Here is a 19,759-nt window from a genome sequence, read left to right as displayed (position 1 = left end):
CTCGCCCCCCCCCGCCCGGAGGCTGCCGCAGGATTTGTGCCGCTGGCTGGGCCTGACTCTTGGGTGGCGGAGGAGCGGAAAGGAGCGATGCCGAGCCGGAGTCCCGGCTGTTGCAGCTTCATCCTTTCCCCCCTGACCGCCGCCGCCTCCTCCTCGGCGCTGCGGGAGGTCGGGGGCAGCATAAAGGGGTAAAGGAGAGGTGCCCACCCGTCCCACCTCCCTCCCCGGGGAATGGGGGATCAATCAGTGCAAATCAGAAAGAAAACCGGAGGGGGGGGGGGACCCGACCGATGAGAAGGGGGAAAAAAAGCTTCCCCAGGGTTTAAACCGCCCCCTTAAGGGGTCGTGAGGCTGCAAATGCCCCCCCTCCGTGGCGGTGAGGGTGTGGGAAGGTGGAGGCTGCTCCTGCCCATTCCCGCCGGGTAGGACTGAGATTGTACGGCCGCAGGAGTGAATGTAACTCTGGAAATGTATGGAGGGGGAAGCCATGTTTGATTTATTCCTCCACTAAACACTGGTGTGATGATCCTTCTACTTACACCCTTCTGCAGTCCATCCTGGACCGGTATGGGAGGAGAGCCTTGTTAGGAAAACGGAAAGAAAACATTCCTGCGAAGGCGTGCGGGTTCGTTGGCTCAATCTTCATTAAGTATAAGAGGATAGGGCTCTTGTAACTTGAATTGATATTTGTGTGGTAAAAGAGCCTGGGGAACTTGTATTCCCAAGGCCATAGTTACAGCTCATCTGCTGTGGCTTTACTGCTCTGGGGGTGGAGAAGGGAATTTGCCATACTTCTTGAACGTATTTATACTTGCTTTTTGGTTTTGGCTTTTTTTAAAATATGTCGGCTGAAAGGAGGAGTAAACACTAGTACAAGTACAGAGATGGTAAACACCATATTTAAACAGATTTCAGAGAAAATGGTCTTCTTGCTAACAGATCCAAGGCAAGCAAGAGGCGGGTATCAGTCATTACCCATGTATTTTGTGAGTGTGAATATTTTCTTATTGGCATTTGCATTAAAATTGGTTTATAATGATTGTTAAATTTAGGAGCTAGTGCTGCCCACACTGAGTAAGCTAAATAGGTCTGCTTAAAAAAAAAAAAAGAAAAAAGAAGGAAGATATGTTTGGCTTTTAGCCTTTGCATACATCCAGGGAAGGTAAACACTAGGGCGGCAGTGAAGTTTGTAATAGATTTTGCCAGGAGTCGTTGCTGGTGACTTAAGCAGACATACATATATATGGTTACTAAAATTCCTTACACATGGAAAAGTGTGGCTTCAGCTGCAAAAATAAATTGGTTCTTTACCAAAATGTTCATATGTTAGTAGGATATCTGTAGACTTATTGCTGAAGCTATTATTTGCTTGTTTGCTGTGGGAATTTTGCTCAGGAAATGCAACTTACCAACCTTAATAAACTCCTCAGTCTCACAGTGTGGCAAATTTGACTGTGGATTATTTGACTGTTGGATGAAATAATTAAATTAAACCACTGTTTTGCAGGGCTACTCAGGGCTCAGTACTTACAGTGTATGCAATTTTTGGTTGCTTCTGTAACTATCTATATCCCATGTATTAAATCATACAGGGATTTTTGTTTAGTATGCAACCATCAGAAAATCTGACAGATTTTTTCAGTATGTGAATATAAAGACTCTAAATATTCCTGGAGACTGTATGGCTAGTTCTTGTGAAGGTTATAGGACTATCCACCCTCATACATGCTTGGAAAAATCCAGATATTAAAAGTACAGTAAAACCTACTACTTCATCAAATATTATTTGAAAATGTCAGAAGAAATGAAGTCATTATACTTTAAGGATATAGATTTAAAGTAGTCTGGAAGATGGAAAATAATAATAAAATATATTGCTTTTTAGTTCAAAATGAATCCAACACATGGCTGGTGAGAATAGAAAAAAATTGTGGTTTACTGTCTGTAGTCTTACGTTCCTTTTCTGAAGCCACTGGTAGTTTTGCAGGTGAGATTATTGCATTTAAATTACTGCCTGCATGCAGTAGACTGGATATTACAGCAAAACCAACTCTGCTTTGGTTTAGACTGGAAGTGAAAATGACTGCTGATGGATGGCTTTCTAGTATCTGGGTGGTGAATATAAGCATACATGTGAGTTTGTGTCCAAAATATTGCACTAATAAAATAGCAAAGGAATCGCAAGAAGAGATTGTTTTTCAGTGTCCCATTATTTGCGGCCCTTTCACCTCTCACTTTTGCACTGAGCCTGCTTTTTGTTTCACCCGTGTCAGTACATTTCCCAAGCGAGGTCTTGTTTCTCCAGGCTGATAAATGCGAGTGTTTCCTTGTGGTCGATCAAAGCCCATTGACTGCATTGGGGCTCCGCATGCATAAATGTTCACCAGCTCCACTGGGATTCCTGCATCAAGGATCTAGTGTGTGAGGAGAAGATACAGGCAGAATTCTTGCAGCATTTTGGTCACCACTGGTCATTCCTGCTTACATAACGACACGACATTTCTTAGGTTTTAAGCACAGAAGATGGTTTAATGCATGAAAATAGCAAGTAATTCCTGTATAGAGCAAGGTAAAGGGCCTGGCCTTTTTGGGAGAAAAAACTTAAACCTCGGGAGCAGTGTGCTGCACAGTGAGAAGCATCCACTAAGTGGTATTGCTGGAAACAACAGATTCCCTAGCAGTCAGTAATCAGGCATCAGTAAAGAAGTGCTTGGGTGGGACTTGGGTGGGGATAATAATGCAGTGGATGGTGGTGACTGCATGTTTTAGTGCTGTGTTTGTGGCTATACTATTTGAGCTCTTTCATTATTTTCCTGCAAAGAGAATTAAAATGGCCTTACGGTTGAGTAGATGTGATAGATCTGCTGTAATTCCCAAATCTAGTCTTTGGATGAAGGAAGAATGGAGATGATAGAATCAGAGAATGGTTTGGGTTTGAAAGGACTTTAAAGATGATCTAGCTCCGCGCCCCCCCACCGCCACCTTTCACGAGACCAGGTTGCCCAAAGTCCCATCTCAAGTGGATCTAAGTGGATCGGTAAGTCCTGTGTTTCTAGGGAACATCGCTTTCCAGTTAGGCTGTAGCTTTCAGAAATGTCTTCACCAAGGATGTACTGGAATCTTGGTTGTGTAAATGAGAAGTGGAGATGGAACATGGCCCCAGGATAGGTGGTCAGGTGATGAAGTCAAGAGAGAAAATAATTTCTCATCAGAGCTTGAGTCCAAGTTTCCTTTGGTGCATAATTGTGGAGCACTTGGGAGAAAGGGGGCTGGTAAGGACAGCCTTGTTGATGTGTCAGTAGTCACCCTGCTGGTTGTAAATTTATGTAGTTGTTTGAATGGGCCAGTCAGCTATTTTATACAGTTACTAGTTACTTGGAAGATTTTGATTCTGAGAACAGTTTTGAAGGAAAAGAGAGAAACTACCTAAATTCTCCTTTCATTGTGCCTTCAAATTAGCTTCTCTATGACCTGCAGTCATTGGAGATAGCTGTATAAATATATTTGCCTTTTTCCTGTCATTTTACACTGACAGAAATTACTAAAATGATACATCAGCTGTTATTTTTAGTGTTTTTATCAAATTTGGTGACATCTATAACAGTTAATTTATATTTTCTAGCATCAGCAGGAAGAGAAGTTTTTGGAATGTGTAGAAGGAGAATGTAGACCGTACTCTATTCTGCTGCCCTTTGGGTTGAATAGCAAGCTACAAAAATACTCAAAGTTCATGATGAGCAGGAATATATACTAATATATATTAATGCCTTGTGATGATAAGTAATGCATGGTGGACTATGCATTAACCTTCCTGACAAGTAACTCTAAACTTTAGCACCAGGTAATTTATGGACTCTCTGGTACATTCATTAAGCAACTTCTGTCCAAAGAATACAGTAGATTATACCATAAACTGAATTTTTTAAACTGTATTTTGTGTGCAGTGAACAAATACCTGTGAATCATGGTTGAACCAAAAGCAAGGTTTCTACTAACCTTGCTAATGTTAAGAAATAATACCATTGCACAGAAGTTGTTCTTATGGTACCGTGGTGTGATGAGCTACATGTGGAAAGTAGGGGCTTGAAAATGTTTTTGAATGTTTAACAGCAGTCAAATTGCACTTAGTGAGTATGGAAAAGTGAAGTACTAACCTAATGTACTTCAGAGTTTTCATATGTTGGGCAAAATGACTTTGCCCTGGGGCACCACTGATGCAGGTTCTCATATTTGACTTACTGTGACACCAGTAAAATATATAAGAGACTTAAAGCATGTTTTAAATTGCAAGGATTCCTCAACAGGTGATGGCTCTGTTTCTAGTTTTGTTCCCATCCTTTTAAACTTGTCCTATTTTTATCTTGGTGCAAGATAGCAATTTGATCTTCTTTTGAACTTTGGTATTCAGCTTCCCAGCACAAATTGGAGCTATTTTACATTCCTATTTGGGGTAAGGATACATAGGTGGTGAATGACTGGAAAACTGCAGCATGATGTATTATTGAACTTGACTTTCATAGAAGCTTTAAGATTTTTCCTCTGCTGTCTGTGAAGGATACTGTTGGTTTTCTGTGTCTCTTTGGAGGAGCACATGGATGTCTTGTTCTGTTGGCTGACAAAGATGACCATTTAACTGCCTTTGTGAAACCTCTTTGGCTTGTGCCTTGTACAAAATACTAAAACATTAGAATCTCACATCCATGCTAAAATACACATAAAAAAATGTGTTTTATACAGAATCACAGAATGCTCTGAGTTGGAAGAGACCCCCCTAGGACCATTGAGTCCAGCACTGAAGTGAATGGCCTGTATAGGGAATGAATCCACAACGTAGGGGTTAGTAGCACCATGCTGCAACCAGCTGAGCCAAGCTCAGGGTATACAAATCATCTTCAAACATATTTGGCCTTGAGGGCTAAGATCAGAATTCCATGTTTTCTTTGCCAAAGTCAAAAAACATAACACAAGTGAGTTCTGTTCTGTTCTCTTGAGTCCTGCCATAGTAAACAAGAGATAGACCAAGGAGCAGAAGATAGATATTCTGTGACAAAAATATTTTCAAGAGAAAAGGCTGAGGTTAGGGAAGATCTCATTAGAAATATTATTTGAATGTAATTTGAAATATTTTGAAAAGCTACTGATTAAAGAATAAAAGAAGCATTAGAAAGAATATGCAGTAATACAGCCTTCTGTCATGGTGTTTGGGACCCATTTCACATACTTATTCATTCTAGTAAGCAGAAGCATAAATGTTCCTGCTGTGGCGTGGGTTAGTCTGTGGAGCTGAGGTTCCCAAGATCATGTATCAGATAAATCAATTGTGGAACTTGCCGGCCTTGGTGGGATGCCATCGGAGCAAAGATCCTGACTGCACTGGCTCTCAGAAACATCTAAACTGGGGAGTTATCTCTGTAGTAAAGAATGCCTAGATTCTAGGCTGATAGTAAAGCCAGAGGGATTTAAGCCAAAGTATGAACCTTGTAGAGCAGTGTAGGGTGAAAGATATATGAATATGGATCATTTCCCTATATGGAGTGGTTGCCAACAACTTTCAATCAAATACTTCAGAATGAAATTAATGTTGTGATTTTTTTGTGAGTGTAAAATGCAGACTATCAGAAGCTGCTTTATAGTAGCACTCCTGAACAAACTAGAAACAAATGCTGGGATTAAATGTGGAATGTGACTGAAATTCAGCCGTTGTGCTAAAAACAAGTTCCAGTCTTAAAATGTGTAGTAGAAAGTGCATGTGCACTACCTATTCATCAGGTGAAAGCTTGGCTCAAAATGGTAGTGATAGCTGAGCCTTCAGAAACTCTGCAAGTAAGGTGAGCAACTAAAATTGCTCAACACTACTTACTTCTACAGTCAGAACTAGATTTTCCCATGAGAAGTATGTACAACAGAATTTGTCCAAAGAACTAAATTTGATAAGACAGTGAAGTAGTGCACAAAGCTGGTACTGTGCTGAAAGGAAAGCAGAAAATTGCAAGAGATACCCACTGCAAACCTCTCTATGCAGAAGTTTTGGAAAGTGGACAAGAAGGAATTGGTTTGTTAGACAGGGAATTGTATTATCTTTCTGTCTCCAAGTGGAATGGGTAAGGTACGCTATATCTACAGAAACTTAAAACTCAAATTCCAGACCTCCACCTGTAACAGTTACACTAATCACTTTCTGAGAGATTTTTGATGTAGATGTAGCAAAAGAAATAAGAAAGGAATTAAGAACCCTGAGAATGGTGGTAATGCATTTTGGCAGGAGTATGGTAAAGCTCCAGCACAGGGAAATACTTCCAAGTAATGTCCAAATGAGAAAGGCCACTTTGTAGCAAGTATTTGGATTTGTTTGAAGAGTGTCTAATGTTTGAAGTCTCAGGCCTTGTTTGAGTGTTCCTGGCATACATCTGCCAGTTCCCTCTGTGTGTGTGTTTTGCTTCAAGGTAATACATTGATAGAATTATTAATGTAGTTGCATGTAAATGGTTATGGTCTGTGTGAAGTAGATCAGAATTAGCAAAGTATGGCCAGGATTATGTTACAGACAGTTACCTTGTTCAGATGTGGATATGTGCAGTTTTTGGTGAATGGTGCGTATCTGTAAGTAAAATTCTGTAGTGCTGTGGAGTCTTAATTAATTACCTGCAAACTTTACCCTCCAGATCTTTACCTAATGCTATGGGATGTGAAGTTGAATGTACTGGGTGAAAGAAATCTTCTGTTTGTACACACTACCTGTCCACATCAGAGAGGTCCATTATCAGTGCAATGTGTTGCTGCTTCTGTAAGCAACAGAAGATGTGGCCAAATACTGCTCTAGGATTACTATGTCCTCTCTGTGTACGTACAGCTGGGCCTTCATAGTGTTGGCAAAGCCTCATGTATCACCAGTGTCACTGCTGCTTCTTAGAATGATTCCTGTGCACCAGGTGTGCTTCTGGCATTTAAATGCACCCACTTGGATGAACAGGTTTTAATGCTGTGATAGACAAAGACAGCAGACTTGTCAGGGTCTAGGCAAAATGATTGTAGCCTCTGGATTAAAGTTAGTTGCTGTCCTAGTCAGATCTGGGAAACGACTTCTGTAGAGGTGTAGCAGATAGCATTTTGTTAATGCTGCAGTTTGATTCGTTACTTACAACATTTTGTGGTGTCATCCCAGATTTGATCTTCCCTTCCTTGAATTCCCTCAGAATTTGCACAATCAGAAATTTTCATGATTCTCATGGTGAAGCTTCAGGCAGCTGTTGTGCTGCCACAACTACATATGGGAATAAGAGCAGAATCAATGGCCACAGTGAAGAGGAAACAGATTATAGTGTGTTTATCTGCTGCAGTGAATATTATGTAAGCGAGAGGATCCAGATCCTGAAAGTGTGGTGCAAGGAGTAGAGGTAGGATGCTGACGAAAAAAGGCGGTGGGATTAAAAAAGGTGTGGGAAATTAAACTAGTGTTAGACAGGTGAAAAAGCAGTATAAATAAGGAACTCTGCGTCATAGTGCTGAGCTGTTTGAGATTGTGTTTGGTTCTTTGTTCCCAAGCTACATAGATGCCAGCTGCACAACTCTGGCCCACCTGAAAGACAGAGAGAGACATCATTTCATTGGTGAGCAAAGACCTAAACTGAGGAGGTACTGAATTGGTGAGTCCTATTTTGCTAGAGAAGGGATCATTCCCTTTGGAGCTCTCCAGGACACAGAAAAGTCTCCGGTTTGGGGGCTGCCTTTTAGTACTTATTAAATATTGTTGGTATATCCATTAGTTCCTACCATTTTACGCACCAGTGTTCCTCCCTGCTTATGTGCAGAGGAGAAGCCATTCTTTTCTATTTCATCTGTGGTCCCACCACAGTGGTATCTGCAGTTTCTCTTCAGACAGAATTACGACATCTTAGAAGAATTTGATTTTACTCAAATCCATCTCATTGCTTCACCCACCTCCAGCAGCAGGAGTGGAACTGACAACTTTAAATTCCTGCAGCAGTGGAAAAAAATATTTCTTCAATTTTAAAGAGAAGGAACTGATGGGGAGGAATTCTCTTACCGAATCTTGTAGCCTTGTCCTCAGAAAAGGGTTGGTTGCAAAAGCTTTTCCTGAGGAAGAGCAAGAAGTCAGGTCCATCCATTTTGTAAGCTTGCTTTCTGCTGTAGCGAGTGGCATTTAAAGGGAAGAAATGACTTTCCATTCTACAGTTCTTAAGTGTACAAGTTGGTATTGCCTATTGTCTTGATAAGAAGGCAGTAAGTACTTGTTTAGGTTCATGAAAATAGGCTGTGACATTAAAGTTCTGAAATTTTATTCATCGAGGGAAACAAAGCAAATCCAAAAAAGATGGATACTTTTTTTTCCCCCAAGAAAAATATTTGGTGGCAGGTAATACTGGGTAGTAAGTGCAACTGTAAGTACACTAAATTTTTTCACAGAGTTTTGAAAATGTGCTTTATCTTGTTATATTTACTGCAAGATTAATGAAGTCTTTACTTCAGGTGCTTTTACATTAAAAATCATCTCCTTTGGACGAATGCTTTCGTTTTACTTTCCTAAGACTCATGGTAAATTTTTAGAAAGGTTTGGTGTATTTATTTTCAGTTCTATCTCAGCTACTACAGTAAAGAGATAATGCTTTTGAATTTTCTGGATAGAACTGGTTTGTGACAACTTTTGGCAAACTTGCAATGCAATTTTTAGTTGTGTTTTCTTCTAAAATAAGATTCTGTTTAGATCCTGCAGTAATTTTTCACTGTTTTAATATGGTGAAGAACAGTTACAGTGTACTACACGACTGTAAATATCAACTCCTATTTGATATTTTAGGGGTTTTATACAAGATAATCTGAGTAAGCATCCTCAAGTTTTCAAATGTATTAGCAAAAATGTGTTGTAACCTTCTTAATCTCTTTAAGTATTTTCTCTCCTTCTGATCTGAAAATAGGAATAACCTTTTGTCTTAAAATTGATGAGGCAATAAAGAGCACTTAACAGAAAGCAATCTTAACACAAAAAAGCAGCAGCCATCTATTAGCTTTTTAGTGCCAGCTGAAAGCCTGATTTGTAGGTAATAAAAATAGCTTTTGTGGATAAAGTTGTCTTAGTGTGAATTTGTGTTGAGGTGTGTCTTCCTCCCCTTCTTTCCCCCACCTCCCTGTGCCTGCCGCAAGTAATTCACCAGAGTAAGAAAACCCATAGACAAAACAAAAGTGGTATTTAATAGAGATGCTTGTTGATGGTTACTTACTGAGTTCACTCCCTTTGGCAGAATTGGAAGGAATGGAGTACTCCATTATTTCTGACACACCAGAAAAGCATCCCTGAAATTACAGCAGATGTGGAAGAAATGACTAATAAATATCACATAAATGATAGTGGCCTGGACAGTGAAGGAGGAATCTGACATGCACAGTAACTGTATTTGGCTCATGATTCCTGTCAGATGAAGAACTTTCAAGTAATTAATACGTGATTTAAAATGTCTGCAAGATAGTTTGCCTTATATAGAACCTGTTCTTTTAGTTTGAAAATGTGTACAAAGCCACTGCAAGGATTGTCCAGTTGTCATTATATGCTTAAAAATTTTAGAGACCTTCGTCTGATAAGAAATCTTCTTTTGCATACTGAAAACTGTTTGTTCACAAGCCAAAATACCATGTTTATTCAGCAGACTCCTGGTTATAATGGTTTTTTCCCCTTTGTTAATCAAAATGGTACTTGTTGGGTCACCAGACATTCAATATGGGACGACACTGGCTTAAGCTCATTAGCCGCTACTAGCGTGTGGTGCTTTTGTCCCCTTCCTTTCCCTGCCCTCCCCCCATTTTCCTTTTCAATAGATACAGAGTCATCTAGAAAAAGATAAGGGATTGCTTTTGCTTCTGTGTGATATGGTGGTCCAGCATGAGAGCACTTGAATTTAGCTACCAAATCTAATTGTATGCTCAGCTGCTTCAGGACCTTACTCGTACAACTTGAATCAACCAGATCTTGTCTGTGATCTATCTTATTTCATTCTTTCGTGTCTTGTCTTCTAGATCTCCTTGCATTAATTCCAAACTCACAGCAGCACTGCTTGGTTATCTGTTGATGGTTATTTTCTCCTCACCCCTTCTTTTCTGTTCTGTTGTCCTCTTCTCATAAAGGGCCTGGTCCTTTTTCTTCCTTATGGTGTTACCATGAAGTTTTCTATAGTAAAGGTGGTGCAAAATGTACTTGGCTTTAATTTTGATCTTCTTTCCTGAAACCCTTTGTTATTCCCCTGTGTAGATTTGCTAACTTTCATTTAACCAGACCCCACAATGTAGCTTATTTATTGCAAGGAAGATTAAGATGTATATCAATAATTTCCATCCCACTGATTGTTCTAGGGATGATGATTAACCTGTAAATTACTGTCTACATGTCTCATCTCCTCGGTGGGATTATGTTTTCTTAAAGGTACTCACATCTGCTGTCATAGCCCATTATTCTGCCTCTTACTTTAAGCCTCTACTCACTTGGTTCTATTAAATCTTTGTACAAATGTGGTCCATTTTCCATGTTTTATAATCTGTATCTGCTGGCTGTGATATCTTACAGTCTCAAATTACTGCCTTCGGCTTCATTTTCCCATTTACTGTTGTCCTGGGTATGTTAACTTCCTTTTACCAGTATTACTCCTGGATTTGTTGTCTCTAGGCTCCAGTGATTTGAGGAGCCTTTTTCAGTGCTTTCGGCTGTTTTTAGTGACCTCTATTAGTGAGAATCATTAACTGAACCTTCACTCACTGAAGTTCTTGAAATCTATGTATCTTCAGATGGATTAGGCAAATCAAGGTAACTCCTAGAAGTTCAGGGTCTTTCACTGCATGGCTTTATTGGTCTTCTTTTTTTTTTTTCATTTGTGATATGGCATGAGTACTGTTAGGTTTATTAGCTAGGAAGAGAATTACTTGATTTCTTTAAGCCGTAGCATTTCACATAGTTACCCACTGGTCATTTTTCAGACAAGGCCTTGAACAGTTTGATCTGGCTTAAGCAAGGAGTTGGAATAGATGATCTGAGGAAATTCCTTCCAGCCTAAGTTATTCTGTGACTGTGGCGATTTTTATGTTTTGAAATCTTAAGATATCTATTTTAATTCATCCAGTGTCCTGAGATTGACTGCACCAGTAATACAGTCTAACTGGATTATTTACTGCTTTTTTGGAGGTGTGCCTCAAGCTTGATGGCTTTGTAGCTTAAAGAAGTATGTGATGAGAGTAAGAATTATTATTAAGCAGCACAAAAGAAATTCTGGGTGACAAAACGCAGGTGGCCCGATGCAGAAATCCATACCCTGATAAGCAGCTAATGGAGCCATCCTAAAAACTGTTCCTCGGCCGGGGTGAGCCGCGCCGAGCCCGGCACCCACTGGGGGGCGCTGCGGCCGCGCGAAGCCGCTCTGCTGCCTCAGACGGACGGAATTCGGAATTTACATGCCCAAAGCAAATCTCTGCCTTACTCTGGTAAGAATCCCTGGGAAGGAAGTACAGATTTAGCAACAGTTCGGTGTTTTGGTTGTTTGGTTTGGTTTTGTTTTGTTTAGTTTTTTTTTTTTTAAGGAGATTTGCACTCCGTAACTGTAAGTGTAATGTTTCCCAGTGGGTTTGCCTTTTGCCTAGAGATTTATAGAATTTGTTACTATTTGTTCCTTAGGCGAAATAAGATTTCAGTTAGATCTGCTGAATCACAGCTTGAAACACTGTCATATTATTAATTGGGTTGAGAGTTTGCCTCATGTCCATGTTTTCAGAGAAGATGTTGTGAAAGGACATGAATTCTCTTTTGGTTTAGTCATTTATTCTGTTCTAGTAGAGTTTTGCGTTGCCTTTTATCTCTGATTCCTCTTAAGAGTTGACGTAGTTGGCTGCTTCCTACTCATTTTACGAGAGATTTTATTGGTAATTCAAATTTCATCTGACTAAAGAAAGATTAGAACCATTTCTCTTGCAGATTCACTTGGAGTTCAGGTACACTTGCTCTTCTTACCTTGTTTAATGCCAGATTTTCAGCCTACTGTTTGTGCCTGGAACAAGAATGGTTTTCGTCTCTCAAATGAGGCTATATAGCTTGTGTGGATAGATACCCTTTATCTTGTAGATATTTTAGAGCAGCATGTTAGGGATATGGGAACATTTGCTAAGGGAGTGATGGAGTTATGATTTTTAATTTTTTTTTCTGCATCTTTGTAATTAAAAAGGTTTCATGTTTGTCAGTTGCTTTGAATTCAGGCTTGACATCCTTAAGAAGTTTGGCCAGGCTTCAGCAGTGCTCAGTTATGAACATGTTTACATTGCTATTCCTGATGTAGAGGTATCAAAAATGCAAGTTGGAGGAATATGCCAGTTGTAAGCATTATAACCATGTGCATTAATAAACAAGGTGGTGCGATTCAGAAGTGATTTCTTCCATAGCAACTGACAATTCAATAGTTACTTAGCATGTGTTTTACTGCACTTTTTTGGAAGCACATGAGACTAGATTGGATGAAATGTTGATTCGATGTGACAATGCTTGGACTTAATCATATATGAAATTGGTTACCTTGAGCATGGATATAGTGATGATTGTGATGAGCTTTCATAATATTTATGATGGTGTATTTTTCTATATCATGTATATACTGGACCTGGTAGTATGAAGAATCTGTGCATGTGAATTTTAAAAACTGAAATAATCTTGTCTGGTCTAGGAGCACAAAGGAATCATTCTGCCAGATTGATTTGTGTGCTACAATGACATAATGTAGAAATAGGCAGGGTTAGCTTTTAGAACCCTTGGAGAACCTATCTAGGGCAGCAAGTTGTGCAGTTTTAGCTTGCTGCATGTTTGCAGATGTCTGTATGAGAAGTAGGTGTTAGATGATACTGTTATCATGAAAAATCTGAAATTACAGCATTGATCATTTAAATTTTGACCAGTATGGTCACTGGCCTGAAGGATTAGCTGTTTCCCAGTTGGGCTGGTGTTCCTGGCCCAAAAGGCTTGCCCTTTATTCGTTCTTACAGCCAGAATGCTTTGGGATATGTCTGGAGATTGTCTGAGCTGTAGTGCTTCCGCAGGAGGTGTTTTATGATGGAAGATTGAATGTCTGTAGAGTGAGGAAGGGAAGCTTGTGATGCTGCTGTCCATGGTGTAGGTGCTACAGGAGCACAGCCCCTGAGGTTTCTATGCTGGCACAACCTCTTGGAAATAAACTCATCTGGTTTGTTATTAATGATATTATCCTAGGTCTAACTCTCACTTGTTTTAAATAGTGTAGTACCTTTGTGTAATTATTGTGGGCAAGACTCATGCTGTAGATGGTTAACAGATGGTTAAAATGAAAGCTGTGATTTTGCTTTCTGCTTTTGATTCAATAAAATTGATGATTCATAGATATGTTTTTCTTGGACGTTTTTTGTAATGCATATTAACAGGTACTGAGGCATTTTGGTTGTGAAGATTGTAAACAAAGCTTTTTTTAGTAAAACTTGAATGAAGTACATTAAGTTTTATATTAGTGCTGACGTCTATCGGAATACTTTTGACATTTCTTATTAAAAATATTTTCTTTTTGTCTTAATATAGCAGTGTAAGACTGGAAACATCTGGGCTGAATGGACTTTAGCATCAAAAGAAGTTCTCAACTGTTAACTCAAAAAATTAACTACATCAAAATGAAGCAGGTACCAGAGATCCTTGGAAATACCAATGGGAAACCTCAGAATTGTGAAGTGAATCGTGAATGTTCCGTCTACTTGGGCAAAGCACAACTTTCTGCCACTCTACAGGAAGGTGTCATGCAAAAATATAATGGCCATGAGACTCTTCCATTTATTCCAGCTGATAAATTGAAAGATCTGACCTCTCGGGTGTTTAATGGCGAGTCCGGGGCCCAAGATGCCAAGCTGCGCTTTGAACCCCAGGAAATAAAGGGAGTTGGAACACCCGCTAACACTACTCCTATCAAGAATGGCTCTCCAGAAATAAAGCTGAAAATCACTAAAACCTACATGAATGGGAAGCCTCTTTTTGAATCCTCCATTTGTGGAGACAATGGTGCTGATGTGTCCCAGTCGGAGGAAAATGAACAAAAGCCAGCAAACAAGGAGAGGAGAAGCAGAAAAAGAAGCATAAAATATGACTCCTTACTTGAGCAGGGTCTTGTTGAAACAGCGTTAGTATCAAAGACTTCAAGCACCACTGAAAAGAAGGTAGTACTTTTTTAATGTATTCTCTCCTTTGTTAAGTTTGTTAATCATACTGGAATTTCAGTGTTCATATGCTCATCTTCAGGCATTTAGGAGGTGCGTCCCGTGAATGGGGAGTCATTTTCTGTGACTCTCTTTGTCTCAGTAAAGGACAGAATGCACTCTAGTTCTGGTCCCTGTTTCTTCCCTAGGATAGGAATACCCAATAAATTCTGTTTCTGTATCAGTAAAGTAAGTCTCCAGAGCAAATCAGGGCATGTGGAAGGATGTGTTGTATGAAACAGAAACTTCGAGACATGTAGCAATTTTCCTGGTTCTGCATTAAAGAACAATGTACTCAGCAGTCAGTTGGCTGATCAGCTGGGCTCTTTGCCATCAGATTTTGGCAATTGGAATGTAGTCCCTCTGCATATTTGTCATCTGAAAAGAGCTGGTTTTGCTTGCTATAACTTAGTGGCTTGTTTTTATTGAAAATATCTAGATCTTGTATTTGGTGTCATTAATTTTGTCGTCAAGCTCATTTGTTTTTTGCTTCTTTTAAACATGGGCAGAAATGGATATTTTGCTTTTTTCAATTTGCCTTACCAAGTTGTAAATAAGAATGCTGCTGGGAGCCCTTTTCCCCGTTTATTTCGCTTTTGTTGCTAGATTCCATTTAAAGGAATGTGGTTTGCAGTAATTTTATCTCGGAGGAAAAACCCTACATAGCAGGGATACTTCAATGTATATTAAGTTTCTCAGTTAATAATTGAGAATGGTGTTGTATAACAATGGTAAATGTTAATGAATGCTTTGGCTTGTTAAAAGGTCCTGGGTTTGCACACCTTAAACACAGAATGAATGTTACAGTTTTCTGTCAACTGCAGTTAATCATGGAATCGGGAGTTGAAAAATACCTCTAAGATCATTAAGTCTTACCATTAACACAGCACTGTTGATTCTTACTTTCTCCCAAGGTCACACATACAGAGAGGAAACACAGCTGCTGTATTGCTGATTTTATTTACCGTTCTTTTCAATAAAACTAAATAATAAATGAGTTCACAGAACTGTGTTAAATGTGTTTCTAGGTATCAGAAATATTTATCATTTGTTTATGCTTTGACTGTATAATTCATCCTAAAATTATCAATACTGATGTTTTCAAGAATGTTGTTAAAGAGTTTGTTTTCCTTAATTTTCTTAAGGAGAATGTTTTAACACTAACTGGTTCAGACTTTTCTGAATCATTACTCAGAGGTAAAAGGTATGGGCAGTCAATAGCTTGAGTAATTCTTTGTCCAGCTCATTGTTAATGAGGCTATATTGGACTAAAAGGTGGTATGTTCAATAGCGTTGACAACTGGAGCATATTTGTGTGGATTTGTTAGTTGTTTTTTTTAGAAAGAGGCGGTGATATTTAATATGTCCACCTATGCAGTTTATTCTGAAGCCTTTTACACTGGTTGTCCATTAAGAGTGGCCTTTAATTTTTCCTGGTATGCAGTTCATTTAAAATGAAAAGAAAGGTTCATCTGGCTTCTTTGAGTTGTCTTTTGGGCAGAAATCATTAGGAGAAAACCTTGACAATGCTGTTTCCCAGAGTGGTTGGGACTTGGTGGCTGGTGAGTGATAGGGTTTTTTTGCTCCTGTGCCAAACCCCTGAGCTACCAAACTGCTGAATCAAGGCAACCACCTGCTTGATCTCAGACCTTGCAATATTGCAGCCCTGTTCTTTTCAGAGAATTTGAAACAGAGGGTCATGCTTCTGGCTTCTTTATTTCCTATCATAGTGCACTTCAAAGCTCAAAGGTCAAAAGGAAAAGCATTTAAAGGTCGCAAGATGTTATTTTATGATATAACTCCTTGGTTGTAAAAAACTGGGGCTTTTCTTTCTCTCATAGGGAGGGTTTGCAACTGTGCAGGTTTAAAATAAGGAAAACCAGACATGAGGGAGCATGTGAAGGAGATTGTTCAAATGTTTGTCCACATGTACGTGTCAGGCTTGTGACATACATGCATTTTCTGTGATAATAACTGTAATAGCTTAGTTATCAGTGTTCTTTGGTTTCAGACTCTAGCTGTTATTTCATGGCCAGCATCCAAAGCCTTAATGTTAGTGCATCATACTGTGGTTTTATATAACTGATTGTGGCTGCAAAGTGAAAATTAGGTGAATACCCTTGGAGTAAAAACTGATTAATTTTGCACTCAGATACCTGTTTATTGTAGGTTACATGTTAATGTAGAACCTGTTTGTCTGGCTTTATTTTTCATCTGGTTTCTCTCTCAATTTCTTGTTGTTCAACCTCTTACTCTTTTGATTTAGCAAAAACCACCATGGTTTGAATACTGCCTTTTGTGTAGGGTAATTATATCTGTCTGATGGACACAGCAGATTACTATTGCACTGAGGTGAGAGGCATATCGTGTAACAAATGTTCCAGTGCTCTGCTGTTGGGTGTTCTTCTTGTTTGGGCATTTTTTGTTAACAGAAATGAAGGCTATTTAAAACTTTATCTGTGAGTTAGCTTTCAGCTGGGAATAAATGTGATCTGCCCAGCTCTGACGTTAGATTTCTGTTGATAACCACCAGCTTTTCCAGGCCTCTGGGAAACAGCTGTAATGCTTTCATTTCCCAGCGTAAAGGAGATAAAATGGGACAACCTGTGGCTCTTTTCCTCCTTCCCTCCTGCTTTTCACCCTTCTTCCCTACACCCCAGTATCTCTTCACCTGAGAAGTTCACTTTAAAATCCAGGCCTCTCATGATAAGGCTTGGTTTAGCAACTTTACTGCCAAAGCACTGCACTCCTGAATGGTCTGTGTTATGGGTGGTGGATATCCTATGTTGGGGGTTTGAATCGACGCCAGACCCGTGGGCTCTGGTAGCTGCTCACGTGCCAGGGTGCTCTGGGACTGGACTTTGTCCTGACTGCTTTTCAAGTCACTGTTTTCCGTACCAGTGAGGAATGAAATTTTCTTCCTCATTGCTTGTGTTAGAAGTGAAGCAATCCTGTTTGGAGGAGCAAGGCAGAGGTTTATTTCATATATTAATCTGAGTCTGATCCCTAGAGAATCCATAGTTTCTGTACAGGAAACAGAGAGTACACACATGTGCAGCTCTCATGCCATCGGTCCCAGGGTAGGTCTGTGCTCTCTGACCCTGGGAGCAGCCCAGTATGTGATCCTGGCACATCGGAGCTCATTCTGCAGAAGCTGGGATGGGCCTACAAGTGGCAGTTCACCCTTTTGGCTGGGTTTCCTGGCCTGGCTTCCCAGCACGGGTGCAGTAGCTCACAAAAGCAGCAGCACTGTGTCCAGAACAAACCTGGAAGTCCACACACTGCTCTACTTGCTAGTGTAAGGTTTCCAGCTGTGTAATATATGTCATGATCCAAAAATTATACCTTCCATATAGCTTCCTATCCACTTTTCTTGCAGTTCTCTTCTAGTATTATAACAGAAACTTGGCAGGTTTTTACTCTCTCTCTCTGCAGGATATGGCCTATAATGACCTTGCAGTAGCTACATGGGGGGCAACTGCAAATTGCTGGAGTAATTCCACTACTCCTTGTCATGTGTTTATGTTGCCATTTCATCTTCACAAAACTCTTCTGGCCAGCTCCATTATATCCAATATCTACATACAGACAAAGATTTAAAAACCCAGTAAGGGGAGAACAGAAGCAATCTGAGGATGATCATCTAATTTGTATGTGTCTGTGGTAACTAAATATGGGAAGCTGGGGACACTGAAGGTGATGATACTGCTCTGATGTTTGCATCTGTCAGTAGAGGCCAGCACAAAGCAACAAGCTCCCTTTGTAAGACTGGAGAAAGGAGTTCATCAAATGTTGTATTATCCTGTTGCAGATGGTACAGCCAGATCCAGAGATTGCTTGTTTTGTCTTAATTTCAAAAATAAAAAGAAAAACAAATAAGTATGTGTTTTCAGGGGAAGGACTTGATTGTTTCTTATTATCAGTTGCTAGGAATTCCTGGTAAAGTACAGTTACTGTACGTGTCACAAAATGTGCAGCTAAGCTACCACAGGAGTCAGGATCTGTAGTTGTAGGGTAAAATGAACTCAATTATGTTTTCCTTTTTAATGGACTGTTCTGTCAAATCAGATCCTGTCTTCAGGCAAGTGATAACACAGGCTATCTGGCTGATGTCACCAGGATCCCAAAGGAGAAGGAGTAGTCCTAAAAATCTCTTCTTGCTGATCCCTTCAGGAGCAAGAGAAATAACTTCTTACCCTTTTTGGAAGAGTTTCTGAGCTACTGTTTTGCATTAGCCCTTACTAAAGGATTAAGTTTAGCTAAGCCTTGGGAACTTGTTAGTGCTAAGCAGTTCATGATGTGCAGCAGTAATTGTTACTTCAGAACTTTAAATTGTTTTTTCTTAATGCCTCATTGGAAAAGTGTCTTAAAGAACTACTTGTTCTTTAAGAAGCACCAAAAAGCATACAGCAATATACTGGTTTGGGGGGAAATTAGAAGCTGTGAGTATTTTCAGAGTGGCTACAAAATTAATTGCAGAAATTGCCTGAGTATTTGTTCAGGCTTTCCATACCAGACTTCCTGTTCTTGTATGTAAAAGTGGCTGAATTAAGTACACTTTCTGTGTGAAACTGCTGTCTCAATATGTATTATTTAAATACATTTTTTGCCCTCTCCATAAAGACATTGGTGGGAGAATCCAAATCAAGTATGAAATAATATCTTGAAGTGTTGACAAAAATACTGCTTAAGAATAGCACTACCAAGTTGGATCAAGGAGCCGTTTAATACAGCACCTCAGTTCGGGGTGAGGTTCAGTGGAGGAGGCATTATGGAGGGTAGAGACATGGCAAATCATGGAGTGATGCTCTTTTTGAATATATCCAGCCTCCAGCAGTTTGTGACTCAGAGGTTTCTGGAGCTGGTGACTCTGTATTTAATGGCTGTAGATGGCTAAATTCGTGGAAGGAGACCTCGGGTTCTTTTTGAGCCATTGTGAGCTTTTTGCATCCATGACATTAAGTAACAGGGCAATAGAGCAGCTCTTTTTCAATTTGCTACCTACTCGTTTTGCTGGATTCTCTCATAATAATAGACATGGGGATCATGGACTTCTGTTACTGATTGTTATATAGACTTCTCACAAACCTGATCTATTTTTATTTCAGCTTAGCCAGTTCTAGTGTTGTTCCACATATTATAGAAGCCATTCCAGAATGCTAGTTCATGGTATCATCCTGTTTCTGAACTGCGATGCCCTTTGGGTTCTGCTGTTTCTTTTTGAGAATTAGGAACCAGAACAGTAGAGGACATTCAAAATACAAATGTCTTGTGAATGCATACAGTGGCCTGTTAATGATTTCTATATTGTTCTCAATTTCATTATTTTTCATTATAACTAATTGTAGCGGGTTGAGTTCGAAACCAGGCGGAAACACCAATTAAATGTAGTGGTTTTGGTTCAAAATATTCATTACTTACTTATTTTCCTTCTGTGAGATAAGAATTAGGAGAAAAGCAAAGCAGGCACCAACCTTAAACAGTTGCAGTACAATGAAAGAGTTTTATTACT

At 39.6% G+C, this 19,759-nt stretch overlaps 1 protein-coding gene across 9 annotated transcripts in view; it reads left to right on the top strand.

The window, feature by feature from the left end:
- The window catches only part of NSD2 (nuclear receptor binding SET domain protein 2), a 99,668-nt gene that overhangs the window by 25,452 nt on the left and 54,457 nt on the right, over window positions 1–19,759 (top strand). For 8 of the 9 annotated variants that reach the window (XM_042053199.1, XM_042053204.1, XM_042053198.1 and 5 more), the window contains one exon: window positions 13,583–14,208. In XM_042053199.1, coding sequence (XP_041909133.1) covers window positions 13,612–14,208 — 597 coding nt within the window. In that variant the 5' untranslated portion in view covers window positions 13,583–13,611. Of the gene's footprint in view, window positions 1–602; window positions 626–13,582; window positions 14,209–19,759 lie in introns of those variants that run through there. The other variant, XM_042053200.1, reaches the window with a different exon arrangement.

Source organism: Corvus kubaryi, unplaced genomic scaffold (assembly GCF_017639235.1).
Source record: "Corvus kubaryi isolate FWS band 111438036 unplaced genomic scaffold, C.kubaryi_AGA036_p1.0 split1-131, whole genome shotgun sequence".
Classification (NCBI taxonomy): domain Eukaryota; kingdom Metazoa; phylum Chordata; class Aves; order Passeriformes; family Corvidae; genus Corvus; species Corvus kubaryi.
Note: the sequence above shows the minus strand (reverse complement) of the source record. Positions and strands in the feature narration are given on the sequence as shown.